This window comes from Solenopsis invicta, chromosome 8 (genome assembly GCF_016802725.1).
Source record: "Solenopsis invicta isolate M01_SB chromosome 8, UNIL_Sinv_3.0, whole genome shotgun sequence".
In the NCBI taxonomy this organism is placed as follows: domain Eukaryota; kingdom Metazoa; phylum Arthropoda; class Insecta; order Hymenoptera; family Formicidae; genus Solenopsis; species Solenopsis invicta.
Genome location: NC_052671.1, coordinates 4,933,509 through 4,943,432, shown reverse-complemented (window position 1 = coordinate 4,943,432; position 9,924 = coordinate 4,933,509). Strand labels below are relative to the sequence as shown.

The 9,924-nt window shown below is 33.9% G+C and overlaps 2 protein-coding genes across 3 annotated transcripts; one reads left to right on the top strand and one right to left on the bottom strand.

Moving 5' to 3' along the window:
- Positions 1–176: 176 nt before the first annotated feature.
- Positions 177–5,669, bottom strand: LOC105196150 (AFG3-like protein 2). Of its 2 annotated transcripts, none has more exons than XM_011161921.3 (13): positions 5,292–5,669; positions 4,666–4,789; positions 4,256–4,586; positions 3,631–3,724; positions 3,369–3,534; positions 3,139–3,274; positions 2,906–3,024; positions 2,499–2,774; positions 2,191–2,418; positions 1,859–2,085; positions 1,613–1,789; positions 875–1,093; positions 177–799 (listed from the first exon to the last, which is right to left on the bottom strand). In XM_011161921.3, exons 1-13 carry the CDS (start codon positions 5,376–5,378, stop codon positions 527–529), a joined length of 2,457 nt encoding a protein of 818 aa, XP_011160223.1. In that variant the 5' UTR covers positions 5,379–5,669; the 3' UTR covers positions 177–526. The 2 variants fall into 2 exon arrangements, with proteins under 2 accessions (XP_011160223.1, XP_011160232.1); XM_011161930.3 differs by lacking the exon at positions 5,292–5,669 and adding an exon at positions 5,059–5,239.
- An 863-nt stretch (positions 5,670–6,532) lies between these two features.
- Positions 6,533–9,815, top strand: LOC105196143 (general transcription factor IIF subunit 1). The gene is made up of 7 exons (XM_011161909.3): positions 6,533–6,841; positions 7,244–7,290; positions 7,363–7,734; positions 7,795–8,117; positions 8,605–8,888; positions 9,032–9,384; positions 9,465–9,815. The coding sequence occupies exons 1-7, from the start codon at positions 6,809–6,811 to the stop codon at positions 9,676–9,678; spliced, it is 1,626 nt and encodes a 541-aa protein (XP_011160211.1). The 5' UTR covers positions 6,533–6,808; the 3' UTR covers positions 9,679–9,815.
- Positions 9,816–9,924: the final 109 nt, after the last annotated feature.

Below are 9,924 nucleotides of genomic sequence, written 5' to 3'. Positions count from 1 at the left end.
AATATATATCGCTTCTCTACAGGGAAATGTGTAAACCAATAAATATGTAAATTTAAAGATTAAAGTAAATATTGAACTTGCAAATGTTATACTCTCAAGTATCTTGTGCTTGCCTTTTAGCTTCCAAAAGAATATGGAAAAAACAATGGTATAACGTTGTCAAATAAAAACGTGTCTTTAATCATTAAAAAATGAAGGAAGTATCCGCAGTTTTATTGACATGATACAAAAGACCTTGAAATTTTTAAGTTTCACGAGTATTATTTTAGTTTTGTACAAATGTTCCGCGTATAAATTATTCCCAGTTGACGGAGGTGAAGCGGATGTGAGATGGGAACAATTGGAATATAGTTTGAATTTAATTACATGAAAACATCATAAGCGACACGCTAAATTGACAAACTTCGCGTATAGTGATTACGACAGCTGATACAGCTGACAATACACTGTTGAACAACCGTGAACTTATTATAATTGTGTATTTCGAACTATAATACAAAGCATTTGTAAGACTAAAATATTACAATTACAGTCGTTGCTGCGGCTGCTTGTCGCCGGAGGCCGCTTCGGAAGGCTGCGCTTCCGCTGCTTTGTTCTTCTTGTCACTGTCTTGGGACGATTCCCCCTTTTGCACGTTCCATTCTTTCAAACCTTCCGGTAACGTAGTGTCCTCTTCGAAGGAACCTGTGCCTTCGACAAATTCTTCGTAGGTGGATTTTTCACGGAAAGGTCGAGGTCCAAGTAATTCGATCATATCGTCCCTACTTAGAATCTCCTGCTTCAATAATCGCTCGGCAACCTGAAATTGAACGAAATTATTTCAATCTTCGTTGTTTAACAAAGCCAGTTAAATGGACGACGAAGTTATTACTACCTTGATTACATCTTCTTTATGCTCGTTCAGAAGAGCTAACGTTCGCTTATGTGCTCTCTCAATCAACTCTCGAACCTCATTATCGATAAGTTGCGCGGTATGCTCCGAGTATGGCTTGTCGAAGACCATTTCTCCTGAACCCGGCATTTCAAAACTAACATTTCCAACCTTTTCATTCATGCCATATTGCGTAATTTGCGCATACGCGATTTTTGTAATCTTGAAAAATAATGAGAAACGAAAGAACAATTTAATAAAAAGAAATACATATCAAAATACAGAAAGAATACTATAGTGCTGAATGATGCTGAAATTTCTTAATTGAAATATTTATGTAAATAAAATGAAGAAATAATTTTTAGTCAATTTTTTCTTGCAGTTCTAGAAAATATTTACCGTTAGACTATATTCAAAATAATCAGATTTTTTAATCTAAGGAAACAATTTAAGTTTAATATTATTAGCTTATTTGTCATCATTATTTAAATAAATGTAAAAAGTATAAAAATACAAAATTATATATTTAGGGTAATATGTTTACTTTAATTATTTACTGTAATTATTTACTTGAAAGTAAATAGTTTTATATAAATAAAACAAACAAATGCTTGTACCAAAATGTATGATTTAAAAAAAAATGTATTTTTTCATTAAAAAAATTTTTATCTCAGTGTAGGCTTTATTCTTAGAATTACCACACATATGTAATATTTTTACAGTTCAATCTCATGACCATACCTTCTGTAAATCATCCTGTGCACCTGTAGTTATGCGACCGAAAAAGATTTCTTCCGATACTCGTCCACCGAGCATCATACACATTCGATCGAATAACTGTTCCTTCGTGTAAAGATACATCTCACGAGGCAAATACTGGGCATATCCTAATCCTTTACCGCGCGGAATAATAGACACCTAAAAGAGACAATATAATATTTAAAAAATTGTACTGCCCGTTATGAAATGTAGACGAGATGTAATAACCTTTATAAGTGGATCTGCGTATTCTAAGAACCAGCCAGTTATCGCATGACCGGCCTCGTGATAAGCAACCGTCTTCTTCTCTTCTGGTTGTAATACTTTGGTCTTCTTCTCTAAACCTGCAACTACTCTCTCAATAGCCTGCTCGAAGTTTTTAAGTTTGATGTTATCATTTAAATCTCTCGCCGCAATTAGAGCTGCTTCATTACAAACGTTTGCAATATCGGCTCCTAAAAAATTTTGTATATACTGTTATGATAGATTCCATTTAATTTTTTTTATGTAAAATATTTTGTTGCTTGCTCTTATATTTTTTCAAAAATGTTCAGTTGTACCTGTAAATCCAGGAGTCAAGGATGCCATCTTTCTCGCTAATTCATCCTTATTTAACATTGTTTTCAAAGGAGCTAAATGCACTTTGAAAATAGACGCTCGTCCTTTGATATCCGGAGCAGGAACAAATATTTGTCTATCAAATCGTCCAGGTCTTAATAACGCTTTGTCTAAAATATCTATTCTATTAGTCGCTGCTAATACAACCACGTTAGTCGTTGTGTTAAATCCTAAAAAAGAATTAAGTAAAAACATTAAAAATTATTCGGCAACTTTTGGTTTTTTTTCATATTTAAAATTATGATTGTACCATCCATCTCTACCAAGAGCTGATTTAATGTATTTTCTTGCTCAGAATGACCTCCAAAATTTCGACCTCCCCTCTTTCGCCCAACTGCATCAATTTCATCAATAAATAATATACACGGTGCATGCTTTCGTGCCATGGAGAACATATCGCGTACTCTAGAAGGACCGACACCTACAAACATCTCTAAGAATTCTGAACCTGATACTGTAATAAAAGGTACATTCGCTTCACCAGCTGTAGCTTTAGCTAACAAAGTTTTACCGGTTCCAGGGGGACCTGTAAAACAAATATATTACGTATTATTACCATAAGTTTAATCGCTAGTTTAATTAAAAAATGCATTTCACTATTTACTGAATAATATACATTTTATACAATTTTACATAACTGAAATAAATTTTAATTACCTGTTAACATAGCACCCTTTGGAATCTTGGCTCCAAGATCTATATACTGTTGCGGATTCTTTAGGAAATTTACAAACTCCATGATTTCAATTTTAGCTTCTTCACATCCAGCAACATCTCTAGCATCAAGTAATATAAAATTTACTAATCAAGTTAAATATATAATTTGTAAATATATTGCATATATTTAATAAAAAAATACATATGTATATACAAAATTATGTATTACTTACTTAAATCGTACACCAATATCTTTCGAATTTATTAGTTTTGCAGTTGATTCCATCACTTGACCAAAAAGTCCACCTCTTTTACCTCCTTTACCAGACATTGCTTCCGCAGATCTTCGTATTAAGAAAATGAGGAATCCTAAAATATATTTTAATGATAGCCTCCCCATAATACAAATGCAATAATAAAAGTTATTTTGCTATTATGACAGTTTACAAAATTAATCGCTTACCCCACATGATAATCTGCGGCAAATATGACAAAAGATTTGCAGTTTCCATTTCATTTTTATAGATCACAGGAATATAATTCTCAGGTCCCATATTTAATTCTATTTGTGCATTTTCTAAATTTCTTTCAAAAGTATCCGTACTTCCAATATTAAACCATAGTGCATCCTATTATATATAGAAAATATTAACAGGGTAACTATAAGTTCCAACATAAAATTCAAAAATAAACTCTGTCAGTAATCTTGTTAATTAAGAACTTACAGAACCATCAACAGTATACCCAGGTAAGAGCTTCACACGCACCCATTTCTTATTTATTACTTCTAATCTTTCAACAAGACCTTTATTTAGATAACTGAAAAACAAAGATATAATTTTTATGTAAGTTTAAAATTATTATATGAGATCAACAATTATTTCCATTTATAAACAATAGACAAAGACTATACAAGACTAAAGATTAATAAAGGCTAATTATTAAAATACAAATTAATACATATCAAAATTACTTATTGATCTCAAACTATCAAAATTTTATTTATTTTATAATATAATGGTACAAAGAATTTAATAAAATAAACGAAATAAAAAGCGGAATATTTTAAAAACAGCATAAATCTATCAAGAATCTTTTGGTTATTTCTAAGTTAGCCAATTACGTTTTAACATACAAGGCTAATATTTTTTGTATGTAAGAAGCTTGTTAGTTATTTCTATTAATTACAAGATATAAAATTTCTGGAGACTCAAAAACTTCTCTATTCTGTAGCCAATCAATACTCTTAAAAAAATTTGTTGCTCGATATATGAAGTATCAGCCTTACAATCTGCATATTGTTTTGTATTAATGTTATTAATAAAAATACAATTATTAAAATTTACTCACTTATATATGAACTCTCTCCATGTAATCTCTTTTAGATTCATATCCTGGGAAAGTAGCAATCCAATCAAGCCACTTACTCCAAGTGTAACCAAAATCAGAATTGTTTTCTCCTTATCACCACTTTCAAATGGTTTACCTCCTTGTGAGCTTCCAAAGAGTTTAGATATCCACTGGAAACTAGACTCCTTGGCACCAGATGACGATGTAGAGGTAGACGAAGATGAAGACGACGGACGTTCTTTTGTTCCAGCCTTTTCCGTCTCAGCCCGTTCCGCCTTTTTACTCGTTTCTTCTGGTTTTTTGGCAGCATTCTTGCCATTTTTACCTTCACCTATAACGGAATTTCTTTAGAAGTCGTATATTTGGTTTAAGAATAAAAGAAATATAAATAAAGTCTCAAAAAGGTAAACCTGGTTTGAAGAACTTTTCAAATCCTTTAGGTGGTTCTTTACAAAATAATCTCCACTTTTGCTGTACCTGCTCGATGGCAGACAGCGTTGTACTATTTTTAAGTAGTGATAAGTGACGTCTCAGCTGAAAGAATACACTTCAGCTTAATCTTACTGCTCCAATGACTGAAGGCATAACAAAATGACAAGAATTATGTCACTATTCTTAATATTTCAATTTGATTTCTTTATAGAATTTATATACAAACAATCGTCATCAGCTGATGTAAACCACATGTCATATTGCGACAATAGACAAGTCATATGACAATACAAATATGAGAGAGCGGAACACGAAAAGGGTGCTCTCTTGTCGAAAAATCTATCATATTGATAGAAACTTGAAAAACGAACCATAGTTACGGCGAGATAAGCAAATGCATCGGTTGCAGAAGGTTGCACAACAGAACGTAGTCTGCGACTCGCGACACGCAAGTAGCTGTCGTGATCGCGGACGATTAACGACCGTCACGATGACGCTCGTCGCGCGTCATTTTCACGCGAGAACCGTTGGCGGCGGAACCATCCTGGCGCGAGGCGTTATATATCGCGCGGAATACCCGGAGGCGGCGGAGAGGTTATGGTACCTGAAACGTGTCGAAATAACCTTTCTGAGCGGACCGCAGGATTAGCCTTTCCAGCCTGCTGGCCGAGAAGAGTAGTTGATGCGCCATGCCCCTGGTGTGATCGTCGAGTCTTGATTAGAATTCCCCCCGTGTGTTTACTAATCTCTCTTTTCCTCGCTGAATCTCGAAGCGCGGCGCACTACCGGCCGCGGACGACCATTTCAGTTACCGTCGATGAGGCAGTGCTCCGACGATGATAAGCATTGGCTCCGGGATCTATTGCCGGTGCTGTCGTCATCGATGGCCGGTTGGTCCATTTACCGGATTTACCCCTCCCCTGCGAAGACCTTCTCCTGGACAAACTCGCCGTTTCAATTCTCTCGCGATTGTTTCTTGATGAATTTGAAAATTTGGAAGATTTAGCATTACCTTCCTGTTTGTCTTATAACGTACGTGTCTCCAATTTTGATCGCAGATACTTGAAAATTAGACGATTTTTTTTTTTAATTCATCGACTGATCAAATATATTGTTATGCAACTTTACTTGGTAATCAATTTTATTTCTAATATCCAAAATCGGATAAATTAGATAATATATTTTTTAAATTAAGTTAAAGAATTATAGTTTTCTTAAATTTACCCTCAAATCGTTATAACTCCATCCCCAGTCAAAGCAGATATCATAAATACGTCGTAAAAATTTGGAGACTTCTTGCTCTTTTGGTCAAAGTGTTCACGAAGTCTAATAATATTTCCTTCTTCTTTAGTTTGTTTACTTTATTAATGATAAGAATTATAGGAATTTCGTTTTTTTATATCTTCAGTCAAAAACTTCAATATGTTTGAATCAATTTTGTGTCTGGTGTATATATTATATGTTTTCCACATCCTGCACAATCTTGCACAATATCTGTTGTGTGCAGAAAAGTCTTATTCGGATCTGCCTTGAAACTTTTAACTAATTTAAACTTTTCACATTCTTTCTTGGAGACCATACCAGGCGTATTCATGAACATCTAAACTATCACCTTCACAATAAATTCCATTGTGCTTTGGTTTGTGTAGTGTGTGCCTTGCAGGACACAGGATACATCCATTTATAGATATAACATGTTAAAAAGACACAATAATAAAAATAAATATAACATTTTTATTATAAAATATGCAAAATATGTTTCTCAAATGTTTTATGTTTTGTGCAGAAGGTGTAAATAAAAGGATGAGAGAAAATTTATAGAACTTTAAAGAAGATAATTTGGTTCAAATGCTAATCGTGCATCTCGTGAATTTAAAAGATTATTACCATCCCGCGCAACCGTGTTGCACCTGACCTCACCTCTCGGAGCACACTCATGGCACTCGTGGCACACTGGTTGACTGGTGTGTCTAGTGTGCACTGGTGTACACTGTGCACAAGTTCTCCTAATGAAATTTTGTCTCTTTGGGTTTAAATGTGTATGTTGGATAGGTCAAAAATACATTCCTTTAAATTGTAATTGCAATATTAAATTGTGCGAAGATTTTTAATTAGTTCAATATGACCGACGCGAATTCGAGTACAGTTTCAAAGGCAAGTTTAATAGGTCAAGTAGTGGAAGTTAGGTTATTGTCCATACTTTTCCTGGTGAAAATTTATTTTACAATTTTTATACTTATGGCTTGGAATATTTTTTAGAAATACTCAGTAAATCTACATCTTTTTTTTAGAATTTTTCATACGTTTTCATACTCTGAAATATTCTAAGATTATTTATCCCATAATTTCTAACAAATGCTTTTAACTTTTTTAGATTTTATAATATTTCATCCAAAATTATTGAACACAAAAACCTTTGAAATCTTAAGATATTTTATAATTAACATACATGAAAATTTTTTACCAGGATTTGTAAAAAAATGTACAATCTATTATTGTTGTAAAGAATTTTATTATTTTTATGGTGATATTATATATCATGATTCTCTTTTCCAGCCCTCAGTTGCATCAACCGAGCAGAAATTCAGTATTAGAGTACCAAAGTAAATATTGTTGCTTTTGTTTCTCCCTCACTTATACATCTTTAATTAAGGTCAATTTATAAATTCTTTTAGAAATAGCAAGAAAAAGCACAATGTCATGAGATTCAACGCAACACTGAACGTAGATTTTTCAAAATGGAGTCAAGTAAAAATGGAAAGAGAGAACAATATGAAAGAGTACAAGGGCATGGAAGAAGAATTGCCAAAGTTTGGCGCTGGATCTGAATTTGGGCGTGATGCTAGAGAGGAAGCCAGAAGGAAGAAGTATGGTATTACCAGTAGAAAATATAAACCGGAAGATCAACCATGGATTTTGAAGTCAGGGGGAAAAACTGGGAAGAAATTCAAGGGCATTCGGGAAGGAGGAGTCAGTGAAAATGCTGCATATTACGTCTTTACGCATGCTGCCGATGGTGCTATAGAGGCCTTTCCTTTACACGAATGGTAGATATTTTATATAATCAGTTGTCCACTGGTGAATACTCAAAAGTCAAACTCTTTTAGGTATAACTTTCAACCGATCCAGAGGTACAAAGCTCTCAGCGCTGAGGAAGCAGAACAGGAATTTAGTCGTAGAAACAAGGTAATGAATTATTTTTCATTAATGTTACGCAAGAGATTGAGGAACGATGAAGATGGTGGAGACGAGGAGGAGTTGGTGGAAGGTGGTAAAGGCAAGAGACCGGGTAAGAAGGAGAAAGAGCTAAAAATATCAGAGATGGATGAATGGATGGATAGTGATGATGATGAGTCAGACAGTGATGAAGAGGATAATAACAAGAAAGGATCTGAAGATGAGGACGATAAAAAAAAGAAGAAAGATAAAGGTAATAAATGAAATTATCTTATACAGACAATAGATAAAATAATATGAACACCTGGAAAATACTTAATAAAAAGTTGGCCATCATTTGTCTAATACAGATTTTATCCTTGTTCAAAATAAAGTTTATTATAAGATAAGGTATTATACAATGCTTAAATAGCAACCAACAATGTCATACCATTCTTCTAGCAGAATATCTTTTAAGAAATATTAAAGGATTCTTAAGTTCTACCTAGTAAATAGTATAATATTGATGAGACTGTTCAAGTATTACATGATATTGATGAGACTGTTCAAGTATTACATGACCTTATTCCAAATAAGAATAAAATCTGTATTAAAAACAAATAGATTAATCTTTTAAAGAAAGTGTATTTCTTAGGTGTTCACATTATTTTGTTTATCTTCTGTAGAAGTTAATACATAAAAGTATGTATTGATTATGTATTGTAGATAAATACAATTTATATTTTAATTAAATATCCCAGTTCAACTGCAAAAGAAGAAAAAGAAGAAAAATGTTTCGGACGATGAAGCATTCGAAGAAAGCGATGACGGAGATGAGGAAGGAAGAGAATGCGATTATATATCTGATTCTTCTGATCCTGAATCAGAAACAGAAGGCAAGGAAATTAAATCTGTAGCGGAAGAAGATGCGTTGAGAAAGTTGCTTGCGTCTGATGAAGACGAAGATGACGAAGAACAAACAGATAAGAAGGACGGCGAGGAAGATAGGGATGAGGACGAAGAAGGAAAGGAGAAGGATGATAAGGTAGAGTAACATATTAACGTTTATTGATAAACTTTGCATCTTCTTCATATTCCTTAAACGATATAAATTCTATCGCATTTATCATTATTATCACGTATACTGCTAACTACTTTGTTCTATATTTCTAATGTACTTTGTTTCAGGACAAAGACAAACTTGGTAAAGAAATGGACAAGAGGAAAGACAAAAAGAAGAAGAAGAAAGCCAAGAAAAAAGATCAGAAGAAATCAGCATCGGGAAAAGATTCGTCGAGCGATTTCTCCAGCGACTCAGAATCGGACTCGGACACTGCGCTAAAAGAGAAGGACAACAAGAAACCCAACAGCGCGCACAGTTCGAGATCCGCGACGCCAACACCTGCAGCATCCGCCTCAGATTCTCTTAAGAGAAATTGGGAGACCCAATCTGGGTCATCTTCCGATTTACCGCAAGCGAAAAAATTAAAACTCGATAACTTCAACTTGGTCCCAGTAACATCATATATACCAGGAGCAAAGTATGTGTGTTTGCAATATACAACAATTATAATATTTATTACGATTGTTATAATAATGACATATTTTATATCCATCACAGCGAATCTGGGATCACAGAAGATCAGGTGAGACGGTACTTAATGCGCAAGCCGATGACGACGACCGAGTTGCTACAGAAATTTAAATCCAAGAAGACCGGTCTCACATCCGAACAACTTGTCAACATCATGACTCAAATATTGAAAAAGATAAATCCCACCAAGCAAACTATCAAGAACAAAATGTATTTATCAATCAAGGCGCAATCCAACTGATTTCAGTGCGCATATGCGAGATCGAGTTGTTTACGATTATGAGATTACACGTGTACAGTGTTTGTTCAGTTATACAATTCTGCTCTGTGTAATAATCCAACGGAAAAATACCTGTACATTAAAATTTCGAAACTGCACCACATTCTTTCAATTCAACTCCATGATCTTTACAAATAAAGTGATTAAGACGAATATCGGGCACTAGCATCACACGCTTGACAAGTCTATTGTTCACGATTATGCATT

Excerpts from the sequence above, each read along its gene's own strand:
- LOC105196150 (XM_011161921.3), bottom strand. The coding sequence starts at position 5,378 with ATGGCGCATCAACTACTCTTCTCGGCCAGCAGGCTGGAAAGGCTAATC. Across the intron at positions 4,587-4,665 it reads TGAAAAGTTCTTCAAACCAG|GTGAAGGTAAAAATGGCAAG; the intron begins GTTTACCTTTTT and ends ATTCCGTTATAG. Across the intron at positions 3,535-3,630 it reads GGTATACTGTTGATGGTTCT|GATGCACTATGGTTTAATAT; the intron begins GTAAGTTCTTAA and ends TATATATAATAG.
- LOC105196143 (XM_011161909.3), top strand. The coding sequence starts at position 6,809 with ATGACCGACGCGAATTCGAGTACAGTTTCAAAG. Across the intron at positions 7,735-7,794 it reads GCCTTTCCTTTACACGAATG|GTATAACTTTCAACCGATCC; the intron begins GTAGATATTTTA and ends AAACTCTTTTAG. Across the intron at positions 8,889-9,031 it reads GAAAGGAGAAGGATGATAAG|GACAAAGACAAACTTGGTAA; the intron begins GTAGAGTAACAT and ends ACTTTGTTTCAG.